The sequence below is a fragment of the Notechis scutatus genome, chromosome 2 (assembly GCF_049901735.1).
Source record: "Notechis scutatus isolate UNSWTSFEM ecotype Mainland chromosome 2, rNotScu1.2, whole genome shotgun sequence".
In the NCBI taxonomy this organism is placed as follows: domain Eukaryota; kingdom Metazoa; phylum Chordata; class Lepidosauria; order Squamata; family Elapidae; genus Notechis; species Notechis scutatus.
In genome coordinates this window covers 92100454-92128300 of record NC_142010.1, presented here as the reverse complement: position 1 = coordinate 92128300, position 27847 = coordinate 92100454, and the positions used below count along the sequence as shown (strand labels likewise).

Below are 27847 nucleotides of genomic sequence, written 5' to 3'. Positions count from 1 at the left end.
TAGGAAAGTCAGGTTGGACCCATTTTTCCTTTCTAGTTCATTTTCTTCTATTTTCTATTACTTCATAATAGAAAATGTGGAAAGAACGTATCAGTGCTTCTCAGAATGGCAATAATCTCTAGATCTTTAAGTTCATAGCTCTAATTCCTATTCCAGTGTTTCCAACTTCAGCAGCCTTAAGATGTGTGCAGACTTTGAGTCACAGATTTCCTCACCAAGCTCCCACCCATGCTGGCTAGGGAATTCTGAGAGTCAAAATCCACATATCTTTTTGTTGCTGAGATTAGGAAACACTGACCCTTTCTGCAGATGGATTTTCAACTTCAGAAGCAGGAGATAAAACTGAAGAAACAAGAAACAAGCACACAAAAGTGTGCCATCGATAAACTGTAGAATAAGTGTAAGGAAGATACTTTGTGTTTTAGCTAGTGATACTATGATGAAAATGTCCAATGTTTTTCTTTACTTTGCATGGCACAAATGATAAGGCAGAGTCATCTTTGCTTGGCATGAGCCCTATGAACTTGGGCTTCTTAAAGTGTTCTCTTGAAAAGCATTAAGCAACATGCATTAAAAGATACCTTCCAATTTCCTGACTTAGTCTACCCTGAGCTTCATCACAGGGCAACAGGAAAAGATGAAGGGTGCATTGAACACATTTTATTACCATAGCTTGTTTTTGGATTTCCTTTACAAAAAAAACAAAACAAGACCATACAGTATTTCTTACCTCACATCCATCACAGGCAACAGGCATGAAAAACTGTGACCTCAGCATCCACAGAAGAAGTGTAGTCCTAAGAGAGAGGGTTATTATTAAAGAGTTGGCATTTCATATACATTTATCTAGTATCTCTTTTTCAAGCAGATCCTGCTTGAAAATGGGAAGAAAAATAAAGTTATTTTAAAGAAACAATTTTCTAAATTTCCTTTTATCACGAATAAACGAAATAACAAAATAACAGAGTTGGAAGAGACCTTGAAAGTCTTCTTGATTCCAACTCCCTGCTCAAGCAGAAAACCTATAATATTTCAGACAAATTGTTGTGTCCAATTTCTTCTTAAAAACCTCCAGTTTTGGAGCACCCACAATTTGTGAAGGCAAGCCATTCCACTGATCAATTGTTCTGACAAGAAATATCTCCTTAGTTGTGGTTTGGTTCTCTACTTGATTTGTTTCTATCCATTGTTTCTTGTTCTCACTTCATGTGCTTTAGAGAATTGGCTGACATCTTCTTTGTGGCAGCATCTTAGGATATTTAGCAACCATAGTCTTAATAGTAGAATTTAGAATTTAGAATTTAATAGAACTATTCTTCTCATATTTTTAATCCCCTCTTAGTCACAGTGGTGTGGATCACAAATTAGATTTCTTGAATGATTGTGCTGTGATAATAGTGCTATGTATAGGTATTCTAAAGAGAGAATCTTGGCCCATCAAATATTTTATGTAATATTTTTATAGAACTCAACATGTGAAAAATGAAGTTGGGCAGTTGTAATCAATTTAAATAAATAATAATCATACATTTCAGCATGATCCATTTCTGCAGGTGAATAAGCTTTTCTCAGGTACAGTAAGCAATAAAGGATGGTGATATGGAACTTGCAAACAAAATATAACGAGAGAGAGACTAAGCAGTATTAGAAAGAATCTGGTATGACTTGTTCTGGCATATAACATTAGAAGTGCTCACTATGTTAATCTTCCTGATAACCATGAGAGTGTCATTCAGATAACCTCATGTTATCCTTTGGACACCCACAGATGCAGCACAAAAAATTGTAGGAGAAAAGCCTTTCACTGAATTGCAAATTTATTGGTCTCCATGCCAATTTGAATAAAATTCTGTAGATGGCTTGTGTAAGGACAGAGTCTCCTTTGACACTTGATGACTACACAGATACATCCATGTGGTTTTCTTAGTGACAATATGGTTATCTACCTTGTTTCCATAGATGGATATCTATGAAAGATATCAAAGAGAAGACTGTTGTCATTTGAGAGATATTGGTGGGGAAAGCATAATAGGCATATTTATTGTCTAAATTCCCTTTATTTTTCAATTTCTGAAATATTTATTTATTCAACAGCTATATCTGCCCATCTCAACCAGTAACTTTGATTTTACAAAGCATGATGAGGCTCTAGCCATGATCATTTCATGCCTTCAAAACTGTAAATATAATGTGCAGTGGATATGTGAAAAGGCCCTAACTTGATCACTGTTTCATGATCATTATTTATTCAATAAACATCCCATCTTTATATGGTACAACACAAAGTGATGTACACAATATTCCTTCTTCCTATTTTCCTTCTGATATGCTACAATTATTATTTTTTCATTTTTCTTTTAAATTGTGTTACTCTACCACCTTTATAAAGATAAAATAGATAGAGAAGTATAATTGACTCAAATCCACCCAGTCAGGTTCATGGGGACATAATCTTGGACTTTCCCAGTCCTAGTTCAGGATCCTGCCCTTTGCCCTATAGCAGCTGCAGCATAAAATCAAATATGTTTATCATTTTGATCATACAAACTAAACAGTACATACAGAAGTTGGGTAGATTGTATATTGCATGAGAATCTATTTCAGCATTCCTTTATTAAGATTAAATAAATTTATACTATTTTAGTCTATAGTTCCAGATTTCTCCATATTTATTAAATAATCCATAGGTTGTCATAAAAACTCGACAATATTGTTGAATTCAAGTAGGATTGTGCCACTTTCTTTTAGCTATTCTTACCCCAAAGCTACATAAATAATGATCTTTTCCCCTGGGTTTGACTTTGCATTAAGGCAAAAAAGACTTATTCCTTTTCATTTCTTTCCAATGCTCATTTTCCCACAATCACCTGCTTATTTTAGATTTATTCACATATTGGATCACACATTATATTTAGTTTAATAGCCTTTTAAAAACAAAATTGTTAGGTTTATAAGCAGGGACAGATTGAAAAAACAATCCTCAACAAATTCTCTGTAATATGGAAATAATAAATATCTCAGCAGGTGTCTGGCTAAATATCTAACTGATTTTGTCTGGGATCAGAAGCAAAAAAGAATCCAGCCTGGTATGTACATGGATAGGAGACTACCAGCAAATCTCAAGGCTATATTGGGAAGATAGAAAAACACTGTGGAAGAAGGTAGAAAAAGAAAGTGGAAAACCATTTGTATTTTGTTGCCAAGAAAACATGAAGGTTTTCATGACGTTATAAGTAAATTCAAAATAAGCAATGGAGTCTAACTCCATTGTAGAATGTAGAATGTAGAATTAATCCTCTCAGAGTTCCCTCTGGCTCATAATTTAAAGTTTAAGTCTCATGAATTGCAGATGACCTTTAATCAAAAATATCAGTCTACCAAGCTATAAAATATTGACGTTAGAAATCCACAGCAAGCTTTTCTGGACTAATGAATTTATGTTTCATATATACTGATCTAATAATTTCTTACCTAAGGAAAATTTCAAATGTTACCTGCCACAGACTTGAATAAAGATATTTGTTAATTTTTGCTTTATTTCAATTGAATGTTGTATTTAAGCCCTAATCCAAATTTTGAGAAGTAACTTGTTCTATAATATGAGCCAACCAAGGAGAAAACAAAATTAACTGGTTTTTTGAAGACTGTTCACATACTCTTTCCAGAATGTGTTTTTTACCCTCAATCGAGCTAGATAACATACCACAACTTCATTGGCACCAACAGCTCGGAAGGAAGAAAATATTAATTGATGACAGATGGAATTTTGCCCAAGAACATTTATTCATGTCTATTGGACCATATCTATTAGAACATTTATTCATGTCTATTGTAACTTAGTTACAAAAATACCATTACTGCTTAATGGTATTGCCTGAACACATTGGCTTCCACAATCTTGTTTGTACAAGATTAAATTAAAACTGAATAAAAATGAAGGTGCCCTGTGATGTCAGATTAAGTAGAAAGGATAACTTTCTTCCCTGTTCTGGCATATTCCAATTTGTTTCAGAATGAATGAACAAATGTTGATTGTTTAATACTTACATCTCCTGAATCTGAGTGCACTATTGGAATATCATCACATACACAAAGAATGGCCTTATTTGCACAGAGACAGCTGATGATTCACCTAACAGAAAACTGTTGGTGATATTAGAATCTAACAGTACTATATGAACATGTTTTAGAGCCAGTGGATAAACTGCAGTACTATTTGTATTACCTGAGGACACTGAATTATAAAGATGTGACAACATTTTTATAATTCAATGTTTTTTATAAGTAACTTTTAATGGGAGTGGAAAGCATGATTAGAATCTTGTCATGGGATAAGCAGAATTACATCTTTGCTTATGATCACAGTTTGGTGAGATGATGATGATGAAGATATTTTCTTGTTCTCCTCCTCCTCCTTTTTCTCCTTCTCCTTCTCTTTCTTTTGCAATTATGGAAATATTGCTTGATCCAGCAATGCAAATGAAAACTTGGGGATAACTAGTCATTGATTTTAAGCAGTCCAGCAGTAGCACGCTGAAGCTTCCATCATGACCCATTATAAACACATTTCCAAGTCATATAAATAAGACATAAAATATTACAAAGAGCTGACAACAAGCATATATGTGCCTGAAACATTTCTCCCTTATAACAGAGGGGGGGGGGCTCACATTTAATAGAAGTTTTCTCTGACATAAAAGAGAAAAGCAAACATTTTATGTTCCTTCATACTATAGTTTTTTTTTTTTTTAGGTTTTATAGATCTTACTGCTTAAATGTGGGCCAAAGAATTACTTTTTTTAAAAAAAAGAGGGTTATCAAGTCAAATACTTTCTGTGCAGCCTGCCTATTTCTTTGGCACTGTGCTAGCTTGCTTCTGCCAGCTAACACGACCCAAAGCCTCATTGCTGCTACTACTATCTAGAGATGACAGAACCTCACCAATGTGCCCCTCTTATCTGGGTGTCCCACTGAAACCAATGAAAAGGGCATCCTTCCAAGAAGGAAACGATTTGCCCATCAGCTATTCCACTTGTCATAAAAACTGGGTGATCAGAGAATGAAAAGCTACATTTTTTTCAAAAGGACAAATCAGTAAGTATTATACCATATTGACCTTCCAGAAATGCAAGGGAATAAGAACTTTTAAAATATAGTTTGTGGAACTTTTATGTGAAAAGAATTTCTCCTGCATCAACTCTTGCAACTCTTTGATGAAAGCTTCTGTGCTGTCCTTTCCTCAAACCTGCTATTTTTCATCAAATTTAGAGGGAATATATCTGAAGAAGCACCTATCCTGATATGAATCTACATGAGCAATAAATCAGTACAGTAGACATTCTCAAAAATGTCTTCATTTCCGAAAATATATTTATCAGGAAGATGGAAAAAAGCTATTCCTTGGGTTGTTCCTGTGTTTTGAAGTGCATTTCCTCAGGAACCATTCAGCCCCCACTTGTCTGCTTTTAGGAAAAGGATTAATACCTTCCTCTTTCACTAGGCCTTTTTACTTTGAGCTAGCTGATACTGAGTTTAAACTGTGAGTATGTATTTAAGTGTTTTCTTTTTTAAAAAAATACTTATTCACCATCTTGAGGGCTCAATAGGCAGAAAGTTAAATAGAAGAAAGAAAAAGAAACAGCATTCCGAACCTGACATTTGAATTATAGTATTGTATTTCAAGCTGTCTACATTTTCATTTTCTTATGTTAAAAAATTATTTATTTGGTTTTATTTATTTACATTGGTCACCCAGTTCCAGTGGACTGAATTATTTAACAATGATACAGTCTATGTAGATATATAAATTCTGCCTCTGCCTACCAGCATTCATCAGTATTCATCTGGCTACCGTCCTGCCCGTGTGTGAGAGAGTTGAGGGCTGTTTGGAAACTGAAACAGTATTTGCTGTGTAAACAAAAAGGAGACACAAGGAGCCTGGGTTTGGCTTATCTGAACTATTCTGTATTAAAGCTGCTTGCTGTTGTGAAACTAAAACTGAAACTCCTTTCCTCTGCTTATGTTTTGCATTTGGAACAGATTTCTTTTCAGGTGGGGAGCGGGAGTATACACACACACACACACACACACACACACACACACATACACATATTCATTTCCCTCTTTTAAGAAATACATTTTAGAAATACTAAGAAATATTTTAGGAGAAACCTTCCTATTCTATTACCTCTTACAATACTAAACACAGAGTATCAGCAGTAGGGACCTTCAAGTTTCTAGGTTCTATAAAATCTCAGGACTTAAAATGAACAAGTAACATCAAAAATATCATCAAAAAAAGCACAACAAAGAATGTTTTTTCTGCACCAACTCAGAAAGTTCAGGCTGCCAAGGAGCTGCTGATACAGTTCTAAAAAGGAATTATTAGGTCTGTCATGCGCACCTCTATAATTGTCTGATTTGGCACAGCAACTGAGACAGACACAGATTTCAACATAGTTAGGACTGCAGGAAAAATAATTGCAACCAGCCTGCCTTCCATTGAGGACTTGTATAGTGCATGAGCCAGAAAGAGAGCTGTGAAAATATCTATAGACCCTTCACATCGTGGACATAAACTGTTTCATCTTCTTCCCTCAAGACAACGCTATAAGGCAGGGGTCCCCAACCACCGGTCCGCGGACCGGTACCGGTCCGTGGAACAAGTCCTACCGGGTAGAAAGCTCACCGGAAGCACTTTTTCATCAAAAAAAGATGGCTGCACCCAGCTGACGCCGGTACCGGGCCACGGCGCCCAGCTGATGCCGGTACCGGGCCGCGGCATAAAAAAGGTTGGGGATCACTGCTATAAGGCATTGCATCCCAAAACAACAGGACACAAAGACAGTCCCCCCGCAAGCTATCACTCTGCTAAACAATTAATTCCTGCAACACTATCTTATGTCCTGGGATGTCAAACTACCTAGTAGCGCTGTATTACTATTACTATTATCCTTCTCATCTTTTCTACTACTATTTCCTTAGCTTCTTAAGATTGTAACTTTGTTAGTTGTATTTCATAATTTATGCTGATTGCTTTTAGTTAGTATCCTATTATGATTTATGTTGATTGATTATTTAGTATCCTATGACTATCACTGGGTGTTGCATCTTATGATTTGTGATTATTGTATTTTATGATTATGATCACTTGTTGCTTATATTATATGCATACTGAGAGCTTATGCACCAGAGGCAAATTCCTTGTGTGTCCAATCACACTTGGCCAATAAAGAATTCTATTCTATTCTACATCAACAATGCTCTTACAAAAGCCTATATTATTATCATTATTAAAGCAAAGGTATCTTTTCAAAAAAGAATAAACATGGCTAAATCTTTGGTACTTAATCCAGAAAATTCAGCTACTACACATGTGGAAATAAAGATGAGTAGAGGTCTTGATTACACATATGTTACACAAAGCAGAAACAATCATCCAGGCTGCCTTTTAGTTTCAGTGCCTGGTTCAAAATTGTGTTGGTATATAAATACTGTGACAAGTCAAAGTAGGCCTTATTAGTGGTGGCAAAATTACTATTAGTGTGAATCAGAGAGACTTTTGCTGGAAAAGTGATTATTTTGGGAGCAGCCTAAATATACATTAACATTTCAAGAAGTGCTACAAGTGACATGTTTATCCTAACTCTATGGTACTTTAAGATATCTTTTGCAGAGAAAGATGTATAAAAGGTGACTAAAGAATCAGAGTAATAACTATAAATATAACTGACTACTGAAGAAAAACAGACAATTAATTTGGAAGCATCTAAATAATCTGGTAGGTAGACTTGGAAATCTTTCGAACCATTCTCCTTGGTTCAATTAATGTAAAACATGCAGTACTGACAGATGTAGCAGTCTCAGCTATCTCTCCAGAGTATTTGCAACCTCCAAAGTATCTTTTTGTGGAAAGGTGAGGAGGCGGCTACTATTGCAAAATCTAGATATACAGTGTGTACTCTAATAATAACAACAAGACAGTCATTCCAAAGCTGTACTGGCAAAAACAGTTATTTGCTGAAGTCTTCCCTTGTATCTAGCAACTAAGAATTGGGTAGAATGTGAAGAAAGATAGAAAAACCCTAATCATCTAACCCTAGAAATATATTCAAGAAATAAAGCTGACAAGTTTATACTTGAAATCATTGAGGATGTCTAATAAACAGATTTTCCATCAACCATTGCCAGACTCATCTTTCCTTTCCTTGTAAGCCAAATTATAGTGGTATATCTGTTGTTCCTATGTAGATGCATCTGCTGTTTCGAATTTTATCATCTGAAGCAGAGTGGGATGAGAAGTTTCCATCCAAAGAAATAAAACTTCCTGAAGTAATGATTTGGAGAGCCAATTAAATACCTGCATTAGCTCTCTCAGTTTATACTTTGGTTTCAAAAATATACAGCATTAGTCTGCAATGTTAGCAGGACAGAACTGGAAATGAAAGCATTAATATTTACAGTTACAGTCAACAGAGATATATTTAAGAAAGCTGGGAACATAAAGTGGATGGGTCATTTCTTCCAGATCTGATTTAATGCTGTTTAGGTTTCCTGTTTCCATTGTTCCCACATCCTCTTATAAAAGACAATCTTAAGATATTATAGCATGTTTTCTTTTTTTTTATTGTGGTAAGCACTCGGGTAATGTTCCACACTGTATTATGGAAAGGCAAATATGGCTGTGATAATAATTCATACCATAGATTTAGACATCAGTTTATTTCTAGAGGACTGTGATAACAGTCCTCTAGAAATAAACTGATGTCTAAATCTATGGTATGAATTACTATCCCAAAGAACCAGAAGCATGCTATCCCAAAACTATTTTGAATGGCATTTATATTACCTCATACAAAAATGTTAATATCAATATATTAGGCATTAATTTCAAGGAATTCTGCCCTGTAACTGTATCTATCAAAAATGTGGACATTTCACTTTGAAATATAACATGAATCTTGGTGACAAGTGGTTAAAGTGCAGTATTGCAGGCAAACTCTGCCCACAGCCTGGAGTTTGATCTTAGCAGGGCTCAAGGGTGACTCAGACTCCTATCCTTCCAAGGTTGGTAAAATAATTGTTGGGGGCAATATACAAATAATGCTTCTATCTTGTAAACTACCCACAGAATGCTTTAAGACATTATGGGATGTATATAAGTCTAAGTGCTGTTGCTATTGCTAAAACATAAAAATATTTATCAGTTTCAGGATTCAGGATCCATGTTGGAATCAGGAAACACATTTCATTTTCAAATGAAATCCTTCTTTGTGGAAGACATTGTAGAAAACCAGCACTGTGAAATTTTTAAAAGCGTTCAAATAAATACTGGACAACTTCACCTTAGTGAAAAGCATATTCATGCAAAAATGTTTCACAATAATGTGGGTCTCTGTGGAAAAACCTAGCTTTACTATTCCTACAAATCCTATCCTCTTTGTTATTCTATAGCATGAGGAGACGAAAACTTAAGTAGCTCTGATGGCAGAGAGAAAGACAGAGACAGAGAAAGAGAAACAGAGAGATTTTGATTGAATTGATAGATTGATTTATTGTCCTGCACTTAATAGAACATTTCAGTTCAAATGCATCATACTGGTTGCTGGGTAGCAACACTGGGAAACTATTATTGCTTTAAATTAGTTTCCTGGTTGTCTAAAAGCATTGGCTGATGATTATGGAAGCAAGATGCTACACTGAATAAGACATTTGGTGCATTCTAAATTATCTTCCTGCTTTTAAGAAAAGGTTGAAGAGGGCAGGAGGGAAGAGAAAAACAGGCTGAATATAGAAGGCCAATACATTAATTCAAACAAGCACTTATATAAAGAATTGGAGGAAAGCTGTATGTCTGATTTGAAAATATGGAAAATATCGATTTGGAAATATTGTCCATTCAAACAGCTTGTTGACCTTTTTTATTGCACTGAGAAAATTTGAAAATGCATCTTCAAATGCTCACCTTGACTTGCCATCTAACACACACAAGCATTTAGTGGTACGCGGAGGTGAACTCCATATTACTGGCGATAAACTCCATTAGACTTGAATTAATACACCATTCAGGGTACCTTCTGTTATTGTTTATCTTACAAGTCTATATTTTGTTTAATATAGGGATTCATAATAAGAGTTTGTTAGTAAATACACTTCCCTGAGTTTCAAAAGTATCCTGCCCAAACCTGCAACATAATTACAGCAAGTGTAGCTCAACAGATCTGAAAGTCAAGAGGATAAAAAAGGCATAGAGAGATCCATATGTCTTAGCATAGTTATAACTCCTACAATATATAGAACAGAACAGAACAGAATAGAATAGAATTCTTTATTGGCCAAGTGTAATTGGACACACAAGGAATTTGTCTCCATTACATAAGCTCTCAGTGTACATATAAACAACAAAGTGATAGGTCATATATGATAGATCAGAGTTACAATCATTAATCATAATATACAACAGAAACACACTTAGTTAGAAATGATAAATCATAGATACCAATAGGAGAAGCTAGTAGGAAAGGTGAGAAGATGAGAAAGATTAGAAGATGGGAAGGATAATATCAATACAGCCCTATCACATATCTAGGCCAAATATCTTTAGGCCTATGATGCTGTGGGAACTGGGTGTTCAGCAGAGTGATGGCACTCTGTGAAAAAACTTTCTTTGTGTCTTGTTGTTTTGCCATGCAATACCCTATATCCAGAGAAATTGAAACAATTTATGTCCAGGATGTTAGGGGTCTGTAGATATTTTCTCAGCCCGCTTTCTGGTTTGTGCAGTGTACAGTTCCTCATCAGAAGGCAGGTTGGTTGCAATTATGTTTCTGCAGTTCTAACTATCTGTTGAATACCTGTCTTGTTTGGTTGCTGTGCCAAACGAGACAGCTATTGAGGTACAAATGACAGACTCAATAATTCTTCTATAGAACTGTAACAGATCTTTGGGAAATCTGAGCTTTCTGAGTTGATGCAGGAAGAACATTCTTTGTTGTGCTTTTTTAATGATGACTTTAATGTTAGGTGTCCTTTTCAAGTCCTTTGGAGATAATAGAACCTAAAAACTTGAAGGTATCTACTATTGATACTGTGTTGCCTAATATTGTAACAGGTAGTAGAATAAGAGATCTTCTTCTAAAATCTACTATCATTTCTACAGTTTTAAGATGTTCAGCTCCAGGTTGTTCCAGCTGCACCACAGGGCCAGTTGATCTACCTCCAGTCTATATACAGACTCATTGTTGTCTCAAATGTGATCAACGACTGTTGTATCATCTGCAAACTTCAGTACTTTAACAAAGGGATTCTTTGAGGTGCAATCTTTGGAATATAGAGAAAAGAGTAATAGAGAGAGCACACAGACCCTATGGGGTTACTGTGCTAATTGAATGGGTATTCAATGTGATGTTAACCTAGCTTCACCTGCTGCTTCCTATCTGTTAGAAAGCTTATAATCCATCTGCAAGTGCAGTCAGGCACAGCTAGTATAAGAAACACTTTAATTAGTTTGACTGAAGTAACTTATCAGTATATATTAAAGCATCATGCTTCCTAAAGGTTCACACACTTAAAAAGTTCATTCCTCAAAATTATCTAGCTATCTTTTCTGGTGTGTTTGTGTGTCTCTCTCTGTGTGTGTATGTAGATTTAGGTATAGAAACTGAATGTAGCTCAATTAAAATATTTCTATTCAGAGAATTTATGAAATAACCTGCCAGCATTTTTTCTATTGCATAAACCCCAAGTTTAACATAATAAATACAGCATTAATAAATTCATTTCTAGTTATAAAACAACTGGACCCCAAATCAACCTCAACCATCTAAAAATTATTTACAATTCATTAAATTTTGACATTTAAAAAAATTATATTGTCACTGTTTTTAATGCTACAGAACAGAATGACAGTTTGGAGATGTCCCTGTAGGCCTGCTAGTCCAACACCCTGCTCAAACAGGAGATATATACCATTCCAGACAAGTGCTTGTGTACTGTCCAGTCTCTCCTTAAAAGCAACCAGTGATGGAGCACCCACACCTTCTAGTTCCTCTGGTTAATTGTTCTTACTGTTAGGATATTTCTCTTTAGTTCTAGATTGCTTCTCTCCTTGATTTAGTACATGGAATAACATCATTGTGACAGGCCCAATTAAGTTATTGAAGATTAATTATTCAAGAAACAATGTGACAGGCAACGTCAGATAAAAAAAGTTAACGTCTTGAAGATTAATTATTCAAGAAACAATGTGACAGGCAATGTCAGGTAAAAAAGCTGAAGTGAAACTTGAGGGACCTAAATTTAATGTGGTGCATTAGAACACAGGACCTACCACACATTAAAGTGATGTCTGTTGACTTAACAGGACCCCTTGACAATTAGAACTATCGTTCTATTATTAATTTAAGGTCAAAAAGATTCTTATGATTTTGTCACTGAAAAAGAAGCTGGAAGGAAAATTCCATCACTGGCACAGCTTCCCAGAGCTTTCTGCAGCTGAAGGATGCCTCCCCCATACACCATCTGCACTTAAATCAGAGATATCAGGTACTTTGCTTCGCAACATCTTGTTCTTCTTCTCCCACACATACACGCATACCTTTTCCCTCTCTTATATATTTTGATACCCAATTAGGATGCCTATCTCCTAATTAAAATTGTATGTTGCACAGCATAGCCTCAAAAGTACATAATGGAACATATGTTAATGATAGAAAGGAAAATAAACTAAAAGGAAGAATAAGCACAAAAATTAGGAGAAAGAGCAATGTTTTCTGTATGTTCTTTATGAGCAAGTGCTTACGTGAGAAGGGCGGAAAGGATTCTACATCTCCATGAAGAGCCCTTTTTAGCATAAATTAATTTGTCAGTCATGAGTCTATTGAAATAAATGTCACTGAAAAAAAGTGACTTATGACTATTTTTCATACATACAACCCTTCCAGCATTCCCATGGTCACCTGATCAAAATTCAGACTTTTGACAACTAACTCATATTTGTGATGGTTGTAATATCATATAAATGACTTCTGCAACTTCTGCATCATGTAAATGACTTCTGCAACCATCTGATAAGCAAAGTCAATGGGGAAGCCAGATTCACTTAACAACCATGTTACTAACTTAACAATTGTAGTCATTCATTTAACAACTGTGGCAAGAAAGGTTGTAAAATGGGACAAAACTGACTTAACAAATGTTTCACTTAGCAACAGAAATTTGGGGCTCAATTGTGATTGTAAGTCGAGGATTACCTATATACCAATCATTCCCTTCTGTACCAGCTATCAATCCATTTCAGAACTAAAGAAGTCTTGGAACAGGTAAGCACATAAAGTCACATAAAGAATTGTTTCCTTCCATTCCTACATTCTAGACTATAAGATCAAGTAAATCTGTATCAAGTCTGCCAAACAACAGATAGGACCTGCCTGATGCATATATTATATTCTTTGGGGCAAAAGGTGAAGAGATTTTCCAGTTTCCACAGATTTTGTTATGGGTATTTATTAGTGGTTCTTAACACTTTGCAATTGCTGATTTTATTTTAATAATGCATTAAAATTATGGTTTTATTGTATTAATTTAGTTCATATTTATAGTATTTATTATACTATAATATTTGCCCACAGCTTATTAGTAGGCCACAGAACATTTTTCCCCCAAAAAATAGATTAAATAATATTATATTTCCAATTTCATATGTGGAAGCTTTCCATTAATAGTGTATTAATATTTCTTCTTATTTGATATGGCCAATACACATATTAAAATTTGTGGACTCCAGTTGCCACCCATAACAAGCAGTATGGAAAATCATATTTAAAACATTAAAAAGGACTTCATTGATCAACATAAATAGAAGACCTATCTGAACAAGATTTTTTTGATACATATCCTGATAGAGTTCTATTTTTTGTATATTCTTACCAATTAAAAAAAACCCTCCTATATGTATGTAACAAATGCATTAAGGTCATAATGAATCATGGAGAAGAATTTCACTGCAAGGATTACATGCTCACAATCATTCTTTAAATAATGTGGCCCTGAATCATTTTAAAATTTGGATTTGGTAAAGATAATTCCAGGTGAATTGAGCCAGATTTGTAAAATGGCTTGCACCCACTGTATTCAGAACAATATAAGAATATTGATGTAAATCAATAATGAAACATAATAAAAAATAACACACTGATGAGCTAAAGGTATGCACAACACTGGTTTATAGATAATTCAATTTTCTTCCTCTTTATCTTTCCTCCCTCTCTTTGTGAATGTCAACAGACACAACTTGCAAATGACAGAATGGGTTATTTTTCCATAGATTTCTTTCTGTCAATGAAGAAATTTAATAGCAAAAATATATTCTTGATGACAGACAAAAGCACAATTAAACAGCAGACTGAAAGGTTCTGAGGCTGACACTTGATAATTGTTTTCTGCATTCTTTTTCAAAGCCCAGAATTATCCTGAAAACGGTATTCAGGCTAATATGACTGTTGTTACATGGTTTCTCGCCTGCTTCACACATTATATTGACTTGATATGAATTTGGCACATGTTCTTTGAATCAGTCTTATAATCTGTGGATTATAAATCAAGATTTATCATGTGAATTGAGCCATATATAATTTATAAGATGGCTTCAGGGGTGGGATTCAAATTTCTTAACAACCGGTTCTGTGGGCATGGCCTAATTTGTGGGTGTGGCTTGGTGGTCATGTGACTAGGTGAGTGAGGCTATGTGGTCATGTGACTGGCAAACCGAATGTAAGTGGTCCTTGCTTAATCACCAGGTCCTCGCTTAATGGCCAGTTGCCTTAGCAAGTGTTCAGTTTACGACTGACCTCCACAGAGCTACTTGGCCTGCTTTTGGTGTTTTGACAGCCATACACACATACACACACACACACACACTTGTGACCAGTTACAACATCCCACACGGTCTTGTGACTGAGGTTTTCTGTTTTTTTGTGAGTTTCCAAAAATTCCTTCTGGTTTCTGGTTAAAAATGCCCATCAGGGAAAATGGCCTTTTTAACAACCAGTTTGCTTAATGACCACAAGGTTCACTTAACAACCATGGTGTTTGCCTAACCCAGATGTCTGCAACCTTAAACACTCAAAAAGCCATTTTTCTATTTTCTTTTAAACGGGTATCTCTGTCTCTGTCTTTCTTTTTTTCTCCCTCTTTCTCATCTCTCTCTGTGTCATCTCTTCCTCTTTCTCCCTCTCTGTTTCTCATTTCTCTTTCTCTCTCTCATCTACAACTGCTAAGATTGGAAGCTGTTTTTTTATAATCCTATTTCTTTGCAGTTTTTTCACACACATTTGTGTATATGTATCCAATGTTCTTTCTTCCTTTCCACTATGTATTCAAAATGGGCAATGATTGTGTGTGTGTGTGTGTGTAGCATGTGTATATGTCATGTCAAGGGGTGCTTCTCCTAGCCCCTCCCCTCCCAGCCATTTCTTGTCACACCCAGCCTCAACTTATCTATAGTTCTATTAAAATGTTGTTCATCTTTTTTTGACTTTATTATCTACGTACTATAGGTGTACTTTCATGGACCACAGAGTTTGGCATCCTCAGTTTTCCTGCCTGAGCAGTGGCTTGGACTAGAAGACCTCCCTTTCAACTCTGTTAAACACACCTATATTTATGCTCTTGACTATAGACATGTAAACCCTGAAAAATACCTGGGCAAAAGAAAGGCAGTAGAATCACTCTAGGTGTAGGGACAGTGTAAAATATTAATATATGATAAATAATGGAACAATTAAAAATAATAGTACAGAGTTTTCTCTCCCCCCTTTCCTTCCTATTTCTTTTCTTTTCTTCTTTCTTTCTTCCTATTTCTCTTTCTTTCTTATTCTTTTCTTCCTTCCTTCCTTCCTTCCTTCCTTCCTTCCTTCCTTCCTTCCTTCCTTCCTTCCTCCCATCCTTTTTCTTTCTTTCTCTCTCTCTTCTCTCTCTCTCTCCCTCTCTCATCTCTCTCTCTCTCTCTCTCTCTCTCTCTCTCTCTCTCCGCTCTCTGTGTATCTTCCTCTGTGTGTGTCTCTCTCTCTGCCCCTCTCCCTATCTCCCCTCTCTCCACCCCCCCTCTCTCTCTCTCTCTCTCTCTCTCTCTCTCAAAGCCAACTGGGCCAAGCCAGCAAGTTCAGACTGGCTGAACAACGATTGTGGAAGCATCCCTTCAAGTGACCCTCCTCCCCCCTTCCCCCTCCTGCGACCAGCAGCTATGGTGGAGCTGTGTGTGTGTGTGTGTTTGTGCGCACATGCACGGGAAGACGTTCGAGCGAGTGCCAAAGTACAGCAAAACTGGGCGTGGGGCGGGTGGCTGCGGTTGGCAATTGTTGTTCAGCCAGTCTGGATTCCAAAGTGAAGAAATGAAAGAAGTAGCGAAGAACACAAAGGAAGGAGAGCTTGCTGGCTTGGCCCAGCTGTGGATTTGGGGGAGGGAGGGAGGGAGGGAGGGAGAGAGAGAGAGAGAAACACACACAGAGTTGGGGAGGTGTGTGAGTGTGCGCTTTACCTTTTAAAATTCTTGATTTTCTTTATCTTTTAAAAATCCTGGTAATGTCCTTCATTTATGCCCTCTTTAACAGATTCATAACATGTTTTGAAGTTGAGGCATGTGAAGAATAACACAATTATCCCAAAGGTGAGGGGAGAACATTGGTTTGTTGAGGCTCAACAGGAACTTGAAGACTTAGTTTCCTGTTCCTATCATGCAGCTTTTGCATGGATGAAATTTCTCTTCCTGTTGCGTGGGAAATTGATTGGGGCTGTGGAAACTGGAAGGGAGATGTTGCTTCTGGAATACTTACAATAGTATAGTTTTCTTTTTCATTCTCCTTCCCTCTCTGTTTCTGTCAGGCTTCAAAGAGTCTCCTGGAGTGAAGTCTGACACATTATCTTGGTTGGGGAATGAACATCCGATTCTGCCGTTTATAATATATTAACTTGATCGGAAAACGTCTCCCACTTTTGAAGATCCCATCCCGGTTCGACCCATCTCGTATTGGCATGAACATGCAACAAGGATGGGGTGGAAGAAGGTTTATCACTCCAACTCCTCTCATTACCCCAAACGAAACACAAACAATCATTGGGGAAGTTACGGCATGACTCGAGAATTGAAACCACATTCTTTTTGGTAATTAGTTGCATTTAGAATTGCGGGGTGGAGGCGTGTATGACTAATGTGGAGGGCAGATGTTAGTTAGATGCATGGGGTGGGGCTGCATGATAAATTGTGCTGAGAGACAAATGCTCTCAGTGCTGACTTTATCCAGTCTATCCGTTGTTGCCGTGTTTGAAGGAAAACGAGCTAAAATAAACGTACCTATTCACAACAAATCCTGTGAGTAATATAGTTTATTGCTAGAATTCCTACGTGTTCAAACGAAGGCTAACAGAAAGTCAGCGCTCACCTTTATTCTCAAAAAACAAACCTACTTCACTGTGGATAATGGTAGAGGGCACAGATCCCGAATGGACGATGGAGGACGGCATAGAAGTGGCTGAAGACGATGGTGGAGAGGGCAATGGAAAACGGACAGTGGAAATGGAGAGAGCCACTGACAGTACCACCTGTAGTAAAACCTAAAACAACTAATGTGCGATTAAGTGACCCAGACCCTGGCTTAAAAGAGGGAAAGGGGAAAGAATATAGGCAAAGGGAATGTGCAATGGATTGGAAAGTGAAACGTTGGTCTGGGTCCGATGAAAGTCAGTGGGCATTTCCAGGAAGTGACACATTAGAAATGTTAAGGATACAATTCAGAGAGGTGACTTTATAAAAGGAACAAAGGAGAGGGGGACCTTGATTCAGAAACAAGTATTACATTCTGAAAAGGACCCTTTATATGCATCCAGTCCATCAGGGTTTCAGGAGTCTGAAGTCGAACGTGGATTGGACAGATCAGACTTACATTCTGGGAGAATGGAGGATAGAAACATAGGGGAAGATAAGATATTCCATGAGACCTCAGTCAGTAGAACCATGGGACCTGGATTATGGAGCACGTTGGGGAGGTCCAGTACCAGGGAGGTGGGGGCCCCTTCCTCTAACAACCACATTTGATGGGAACACAAATAAAGTGGCTATTTTCTTAAGCCAAGTATTAAACCATTTTGATTTATACTCCCATTGTTTCCACTCAAATTGGTAAATGGTAGTGGCCGTTACTGGAGTGTTAGTGGGAGAAGCATACGAATGGGCATCTGATCTATATCGCCATAGGGCGGAGGAGTTAGGGGATATAGGATGATTTTTGGATGCATTAAGAAATCAATTTGAAGATAAATCTACAGATAAGAAAGCAGAAGAGGATTTGTTAATGATAAAACAAAAAGGGAAAACAGTACGGGAATATGTAAATGATTTTCGACCAGTGGCTAGTAAACTCCCATCATTACCGGAGAGTTTATTAATTCATATATTTAAAGAAGGGATGGACCCTAAACTACACCAGGCTTGTTTATATAGAGGTTCGTATGCTACATTGACTGATTGCTATCATATGGCGATAGAATTAGATGATGGTTTGCATCATTTGAAAGGATGAATACAACCATGAAAGTTTATAAACGCAAGTACAAAACCACAACCCATAATAATATCGACACAAAATAATAGGAGAATATTTAAATGTTTTCACTGTGATAGACCAGGGCATCGGGCTATGGATTGTCCAATTCAACCTCATGGCAGTGAAAGATCCTCGATCTGGCTCAGAATTGAATAGGACTAAACCAAGTAGACGAGATTGGCATGACCAAGACAAGGCGAGGGGAGTAATAGTTAATTCGTTAGATATTCCAGTGGAAGATGAAAGATCTATTATGCAATCAACTACGTTGGGAGAAGCTGATATGGATAATGAGATGCCAGATGACCCAATGGTAAGTAAACCCATTCATCCTTTTATTTTATCTGTGGGCTTATGGAATAAACGGGCTGATCAGGGAATTAAGGTGGGGGCATTGATAGATTCAGGGTGCACAAGATGTTTAATAACTCAATCAGTAGTTGATAAATTAAATTTAAGAGTTATAAAATTAGGTGTTCCTATTAAATTTGATCAGGTGGATGGATCTATATTGGGTGGAGCTCCAGCAACTCATAGAACTGAATATATTAAAATGGTGATGGGGGAGCACTGGGAGTGGATTTCTTTTGTGGTGGTTCCTCACATGAGCGAAGCATTAATTCTGGGACTAGCTTGGCTTGATAAATGGGAATCCACTGTACACGGGGAAGGGCGTTATCATAAATTACGTCTAGCCATCGGTCCTAATACACCATGCCATGATGATGGCCCGCCTCACCCTTCAAATAATACAAATCAAATTAGAGAGGGAACACTTACCGAAAAAGCCTATCCAATTGAGTATGAAGACTTAGCAGATGTATTCAAGATGGTACTGATTGTTTACCACCTCATCGACCTACGGATTGTGGCATCGAATTGATCCCAAGAGTGGCATTACCCAAATCACGAATGTACTCAATGACCCAAAAGGAATTGGGGGAAATGAGAAAATACATCGATAAAAATTTAAAAAGAGGATTTATCACTCCAGGAAGATCCCATATGACAGCGCCAGTGTTATTCCAGGAAAAAAAAAAAAGATGTAGGATTGCATTTATGTGTGGATTATTGAGGGTTGAATGCCATCTGTGTAGAGCCACTGTACCCATTGCCATTAATGAAGGACTTACTAGCCACACTAGCCAAAGGACGTATATTCACGAAACTAGATTTAAGGGAAGCCTATTATAGAGTAAGAATTCAAGAAGGGGATGAATGGAAAACCATGTTTAATTGCCCTCTTGGTAGTTACTACTATAATGTTATGCCATTCGGATTGCAAGGAGCTCCAGCAGTATTCATGCAATTGATAAATGAAGTTCTACATGAACATTTATATAAAGGTGTTTTAGTTTATTTGGGTGATATTTTAATTTATTCTAATTCTAAGCAAGAACATATTAAATTAGTCAGATAGGTGCTTAAAAATTATTGGATGCCCAACTTTATGTAAAATTATCGAAATGTGAATTTCACACTAAACAATTAGATTATTTGGGGTATCGTATTTCAGAACAAGGAGTGGAAATGGACCCCCAAAAAGTGGAAGCAGTATTAAAATGGCAAGCTCCAAAAACTAGGAAACAACTGCAAAGTTTCTTGGGGTTTGGAAATTTTTACAGACAATTTATTCCATGTTTTGCTGATGTCGCTATACCACTAATGGATTTACTATGAACTAAATCCATTGGTATTGAAAATCCAAAACCAAGTGCTATGTTAAAGTGGACTGAGCAATGTCAAACAGCGTTTGATAACCTAAAAAATCTGTTTGCAAAAGAGCCAGTATTGAAACACCCAGATACAACTCTACCATTTATCATTCAAGCGGATGCCAGCAATGTAGCGGTAGGAACTGTTTTATTGCAAAGAAATAAAGAAGGTAATTTACAACCATGTGCATATACATCTAGGAAATTTAATCCAGCTGAATGAAATTGGGCGATTTGGGAGAAGGAAGCCTTTGTGGTTCACTGGTCATTACTGAACTGGAGACATTTACTAGAAGGAAGTTCACAACCGTTTGAGGTGTGGACCGATCATAAAAATTTAGAAGCACTCCAAAATCCACGACGGTTGTCACCAAAGCAAGTTCGCTGGGCAATCTTTTTTTAAAGGTTTAACTTCATGCTAAAATACATCCCATCAGGGAAAAACTTTATGGAGGATGCTTTATCAAGGCTTCCTCAGTATAATAGTATATGACAGAATATAATCCAACCATTGATACCAACTACTAATAGAATAGAATCTTTACGATCCACAATACTTACAACTGACTTACCTACAATATTAGCAGAAGATGAATGGTTAATAAATAATAAAAATCAAATAGAAATGAAAGATGGTATTGCTTGGTGGGGAACTAAAATATATGTACCGAACACATTAAGATCAATAGTATTAAAAAAGTGTCATGACGTTAAACAGGCAGGACATTATGGGTTCCTAAAAATGTTACATTTAGCAAAACAACAGTTTTGGTGGCCAGGCATGACACTACATATAGAGAATTATGTGAAATCCTGTCCTGTATGTGTAATAAATAAAAATAAAATTGGAAGGCCAGCAGGATTATTACAAACAGTGTCCGAACAGATGAAACCCTGGCAAGACATTGGAATGGACTTTATAGTTGATCTACTGGATAGCCATGGCTACACAGTGATATGGACAGTTATTGATCTGTTCTCCAAACAAGCACATTTTGTCCCATGTAAAGGAATACCATCCGCTAAGAAATTAGCCAAATTATTTATAAAACATATATATCACTTACATGGAGTACCTTGAAAAATAATATCCAATAGGGGAGTACAGTTCACCTCAAAATTCTGGCGGGAGTTTATACATTTGATTGGTTCAACACAAGGACTAAGTACAGCGTATCACCCAGCTACCAATGGAGCAGCTGAAAGAGCAAATGCCACCATCGAACAATATCTTTGTTGTTATGTTAAGTATCAACAAAGTAATTGGGCAGATCTGATACCGTATGCTGAAATAGTGTATAACAATACAGTACATAGCAGTACTGGTCATTCTCCTTTCCAAATAGTAAGTGGCATGGAATTTGTACCCATATCCGAATGGCCCCATAATGAACAAGAACTCAATATAGAGAATAAAAATACCTGGGCAGATAAAATACGTAAGCAATGGAACTCAGTTCATCTCGCTTTGAAAAAAGCGCAAGAAGCGTATAAAGTCCAAGCAGATAAAAAAAAAGATCAGCACAAACAGAATATGATGTTGGAGATTGGGTATATCTATTGACTAAATACCTACACCTCGGTTTAACTAGCAAAAAACTAGGTCCAAAATACATTGGACCATTTCAAGTTATACGAGTAAGCAATCCTGTGACAGTTGGTCTTCGACTTCCCTCTCGGTTCAAAAGAGTTCACCCCATATTTCATATCAGTCTTTTAAAACCTGCAAATATGACACGACAAGAGCTTAGATTGCATACCCCAAGACCAGTCCGTGATGATCATTACAAAATTGATGAAATACTCAATTCACATCGTAGACATGGAGCATTGCAATATTTAGTCCGGTGGACAGGTTACCCATTAGCTGATGCATCATGGATACCCCATACAGATGTATCAGCGTCTCGTCTGAGACAACAGTTCCATATAAAAAACCCTACCAAGCCGGGTGGGAGGGATGACGTACAATGTATACATGTAACTAATAATAACCTTTCTGTTACAGAAAGAACAATGGTAGAGGGGGCCGCCTGTCAGGCTTCAAAGAGTCTACCAGTTTATCTCCTGGAGGGAAGCCCGACACATTATCTTGGTTTGGGGAATGAACGTCCGATCCTGCCATTTACAATATATTAACTTGGTCAGAAAACGTCCCATCTCATATCGGCACAAACATGCGACAAGGATGGGGTGGGAGAAGGTTTATCACTCCAACTCCTCTCATTACCACAAACAAAACACAATTATTGGGGAAGTTACGGCACGACTCGAGAATTGAAACCATTCTTTTTGGTAATTAGTTGCATTTAGAATTGCGGGGTGGAGGCATGTAGGACTATTGGGGAGGGCAGATGTTAGTTAGCTGCATGGGGTGGGGCTGCATGATAAATTGCACTGAGAGACAAATGCTCTCAGCACTGACTTTATCCGGTATATCTGTTGTTGCCGTGTTTGAAGGAAAATGAGCAAAAATAAACGTACCTATTCATAACAAATCCTGTGAGTAATATAGTTTATTGCTAGAATTCCTATGTGTTCAAATGAAGGCTAACAGTTTCTCATCTCTCTCCTCCATGGCAAGAGCAGCAGCGTCAGTCAGTGTCTCGGGAGACAAGTTGCACCCCCCCCCCATATTCCTCTCTTCTTGCCTTGAGTAGCCTCATGCAGCACCAAACTTAGCACCAAATTTAACACGCTTCACAAATGAGGAGGCGCCATTTGTGAAGCACACTAAGTTTAAAGGTGCCACACAATGCATCCACCCCCCCATATTTCCCTTGTTGTGAGCAGGTTCGCGCTGCACAGCACCTTTAAACTTCACACATTTTACAAATGAGGAGAAGGGGATTCCAGCGCCATTGTCACCACATCTGTGAAGCGTGCCTCCCCCCCAATATTTCCCTCGCTGCAAGCAGCCTCCCCAGCCTCGCTTCCCCAAGGGGGAAGCATAGCAGGGAGAAGAAAGGCAAGCTGTTGAGCCCCAGCCCAGGGCTTGCCATATCTGTCGGGGGGATGAAGCAGCAGCAAGATGGGAATGGCGATAATGGTGCCCAAGGAACGCAATGGCAGTGATTCTGGTGGCATCAGGGCTTCCAGGACCAGCTCCCCACCTTGCCGTCCATCAGCTGTTTGTGTGGGGAAGGAGGGGAGGGGCTGACAGGGAGGGGAGGGGCCAGCCAGGGGCGCGATTTGCCAATTCTCCAAACTGCACAAAATCATAACACCCGGTTCTATAGAACTGGACAGAACTGGTAGAAATCTACCCCTGGATGGTTTGCACCCATCTGCTGTTGATTGTTGTATTATAATCATTATAAAAACAATATAGGAATCCTCCACTTGGCTATTATTATCTGCAGAAGCACATGACATTACTATATGATTAGCTGAGATTATAACCAGCATTTATGGTTTAGAGTCATGGTGGCATAGAAATTAAAGTGCAGTATTGTGGGCTAACTCTGCCCATAATCTTGAGCCTAACTGGTTCAAGGTTGACTCAATCTTCCATCCTTCCAAGATTGGTAAAACGAAGACCCAGATTGTTGGGGGAAATATGTTGACCCTTAAATCACTTTGAGAGGGCTGTAAAGCACTGTGAAGTGGTATATTGCCCTCTGCCCTCCCTGGAAGACTTAGCCAGGTCCTGCTGCCAAAGCAGAATCAAGGCCATCATAGAAGACCCCTCACACCCTGGCAATTTTCTTTTTGACCTGCTGCCGTCTGGACAGCGTTTTAGGTCAATAAAATCCCACACCACTAGACTAACAAATAGCTTCTTTCCCTGGGCCATCCAAATTGCAAATAAACACAAAGTCACTACCTCATTAAGATGTGAAAAGATGCGAAATCTTAATACCCCATTCAGATGTTTAATAACATATTACAGTACAATCCATCTCTTGTGTATTATACTCGGCTAAGCGCTACAGTCAGTGTTGGATGTATATTTTGTGTATATTCATAGATATTGTACTCTCAAATTGCAAATGGAGACATGGGTACTCTATCTTTCTTATCTTCATTTTTAAGTGTTTTGGTTTTATTGTATTGCGAACAGTTGCTGGGGTGCATCCACAGTTTCGTTGTACTTGTACAATGACAATAAAGTTCTAATTCTAATTCTAAAAGTGGTATATATGTCTAAGTGCTATTGCTATTTACTGATTTATTTATAATATTCATGGACTTCCAGCATTTTGCAACATATACACAACCCATAAAACCTTATGATAAAATAAAAGGATTGTACAATAAATAAGTAGCTCTAGTCCAAATCACATTATAAGTAAACATTAAGATTATAAATTAAAGTTCTGCAGAACACTTTGGTTTTTACAACTTTCCTGAAAACTACCATCTGATTATCCAGGGATAGATAGAATATAAACAGGCCCTCTATTTTAAATGTCACATGGAGAGAGGGACTTAATATTCCAGTTTCTAGACAGATCAGCTCTATTAGAAGCTGATGATTCTGAATATATATGCCAACCATAAATCACTTTCTAAGTGATAATCAGTATCTTCAATTTATCTACTAACAATAAATGCAGCACCCAGAACACTGGTATTATGTGATTATCTTTTTCATCACAAATAGGTGGTCTACTATATTTTAGTATCTCCTGCCACTTCAGTCTTAAATTGCTTGAGGGCTTTAGTCTTCAAAGCATGCGGTACTAGAACTCATAAGAGCATAGGTACAGAACGCCACATGAGGCATGAATTCTATCAATTATCTAACTCTCACAGAATTTATCCAGGTTTTTAAAATTGAGTACTTTTCTTCATCTGGCTTACTTTTCTGCTATAAATTTCTAAGTCAAACACTCTCCAATTTAAAGAATTAACTGGACTTTAAAGGTATATCATTTTGGCTGTACTATATCCAAAGATTTCTCCTGTATTATATTATTTAGATAAGAGTGACGTTTTTGGCACAAGTCATACAGAGTTTAACTTTCATGACCTTTTAAGTAATACAAAGTTATCAGAGGAGCTAACAATAGACCCACTACACATTTAGGATTCCAGAATCTTATCATCCTTCCTGGCTATAACTGTCAAGCAATTATAGGACAGTATATTCTTCAAGAACAATTTTTACTCCCAATCCACTTTAAAAAAAATACCAATGTAAGAGTTAAAGAAAAATCACATAGTATATTTGCTATTTTTAAAGAAATACATGGAATGTTTCTAAGTTCTGTTTTCATGCACTTATGTAGCAGGTTTACCCTTAATTAAAGAAAATGAAACAACAGATATTTGAGTGTTATGTTCCTTAAATAATTCATTATATAACATTAGTGGAAAAATATGAACTTTTTGGCAATTAATTCACTGTGTGAAAATCCCATCAGAGGTGTCACTGAAAATGTTCAATCAAGAGCTATATCTATACTTTTGAATTATATCCTGTTGTGTCCGGCGCAGGAAGGAAACTCGGAGTCAGTGACAAGTTCAGCTCTTTATTGCGCTCCAGTACATGCTTAGCTTAAAGGGAAAAATCTGCGGCTTTTTATTCTCAAGCCGCGGCGGCCGCGACCAATGACATCGCTTCGAATCTCCCGCTCTTGGCTTGTCCAATCGCGGGAGATTCTTAACGGGCCAATCGGTGCGGCTCGCTCGGCCAATCCGGTTGCTGCGCGCTTTAGCCAATCACGGCGCGGGGTTTACAAGAATGCTAATTAACTATACAGAACACCCCTCCCCTCTTGGTTTGTTCCTACGTAACGTAGTCCCGTAAGTAGGCGGGGCTCCGTACCTGTCTATTGGACTTGCGCAGGTCAGTTGTTCCTTGGTTTTCGACCTGCTCGGTCGGGGTTTTTGTTTCTCTTTGTCCATGGGATGGAATCGTCTGGAAGGTGTTGCTTGGCCTGCAGCTCCCTCCCGGTCTACCCGGGTTGGTCGAGCTGCGACTTTCGCCGCTCCCGCCTGGTCTTTCTGGGCTGGTTGAGCTGGCCTGGCTGCTTCTCCCTGGTGAGGCTTCGAGTTGGCTGTTATCTGGTGAGTATTGCTGGTTATATTCTATCCTTCCTTGGCCCCCTGTATCTTCCCTCCCCCCTTGGTTTGTATTAATGGGGTTGCCTGTGTTTGCTTGCGTGTCAGTTGTGTTTCTTGCCCTTGATCTTAATTGATCGATGTGGCGTTTCCACGCTTGTCCGTCCGTTGTCTGCAGTCTGTATGAGTGGGGGCCTGTTTGTTGGGTTATGGTTGCCGGTACCCATAGTGGGTCTCTGGTAAGGTTTTTTGCATAGATTGCATCACCCGGTGTAAATGCCCGGTGTTTGCTCGATGAGTCTGGGGGTTTTTCCGGGTTGTATGTGGGGTGCAGTCTGTCAAGTGGGGACCTTAGTTTCCTCCCCATTAATAATTCTGCCGGGCTTTTGTTTGTTGTCGTATTTGGGGTTATATGTTGTATTAGGAGCATTTTATTTATTTTTTCTTGTATGTCCCCGTGTTCGATTTTCTGGATGGTTTTTTTGTAAATTGAACCATCCGTTCCGCCCTACCATTGGCCGCGGATGAGCCGTCGCTGTCAGTGCGTGTCGAATGCCCCGCTCCGCTAGGAATTTTTCGAATTCCAGCGAGGTGAATTGGGGCCCGTTGTCTGACACGATGACATCCGGGAGGCTGTGGGTCGCGAACAGTTTGTTGAGTACCCTGGTGACAGCTTCAGTTGTGGTGGTTTTCATGTTGCTTACCTCCAGCCAATTGGAGTAAGCATCCACCGTGACGAGGAATGTGTTTCCTCTTGTGGGACCGGCAAAGTCTATATGTATTCTAGACCAAGGTCCCCTGGGGGTCTCCCATTCTAGTATTGGTGCGGCAGGGGGGTTTGGTCTGGTCTCTTGGCAGCGTGAGCACCTGGCCACCCAAACCTCAATATCCTTATCTATGCCTGGCCACCAAGCGTAGCTTCTGGCCAAGGCTTTTGTTCGTACGATGCCCGGGTGCCCTTCATGTAGAAGTTTTAATACTTTCCCTTGCAGCTTTTCTGGTACGACCACCCTGTCCCCCCATAACAAACAACCTTTTTGCAAAGACAGTTCTGTTTGCCGGTTTCTGAATGTCCTGAATGATTCATCGTTGTCTTTTTCTGGCCACCCTTTTTCTACCCAATGTAATACCCGTGCCAGATGTTTGTCTTTATTAGTTTCTCGGGCAATGTCTGACGCGGTTATGGGTAGATTGGGTAACGCCTCTATGCTGAGGGTGTTCGTTGTGGGTGCTGGGTCGTCCTCGAGGTCGGGTAATGGTGAGCGGCTCAGTGCGTCTGCATGGGTGATTGTCTTACCGGGGCGGTGTGTTAGCCGGTAGTCGTAGGCGGCGAGGAATTCGGACCACCTTGTCATCCTGGGGGATAGGATATTCGGTGTAGCCTTATTTCCCGCCAGGATTCCTAGCAACGGCTTGTGGTCCGTGATAATTGTGAATCGGCGGCCGTAAAGGTACTCGTGGAATTTCTTTACGGCCGCAACGATGGCAAGGGCTTCCTTGTCCAGTTGGCTGTAGTTCCTTTCTGGC

At 38.3% G+C, this 27847-nt stretch overlaps 1 protein-coding gene across 1 annotated transcript in view; it reads right to left on the bottom strand.

The window, feature by feature from the left end:
• HTR4 (5-hydroxytryptamine receptor 4) overlaps window positions 1-27847 on the bottom strand; it is a 257825-nt gene that overhangs the window by 149414 nt on the left and 80564 nt on the right. The window contains exon 3 of the mRNA XM_026685638.2: window positions 731-797. Within this exon, the coding sequence (XP_026541423.1) occupies window positions 731-741 (11 nt within the window). The 5' untranslated portion in view covers window positions 742-797. The remainder of the gene's footprint in view (window positions 1-730; window positions 798-27847) is intronic.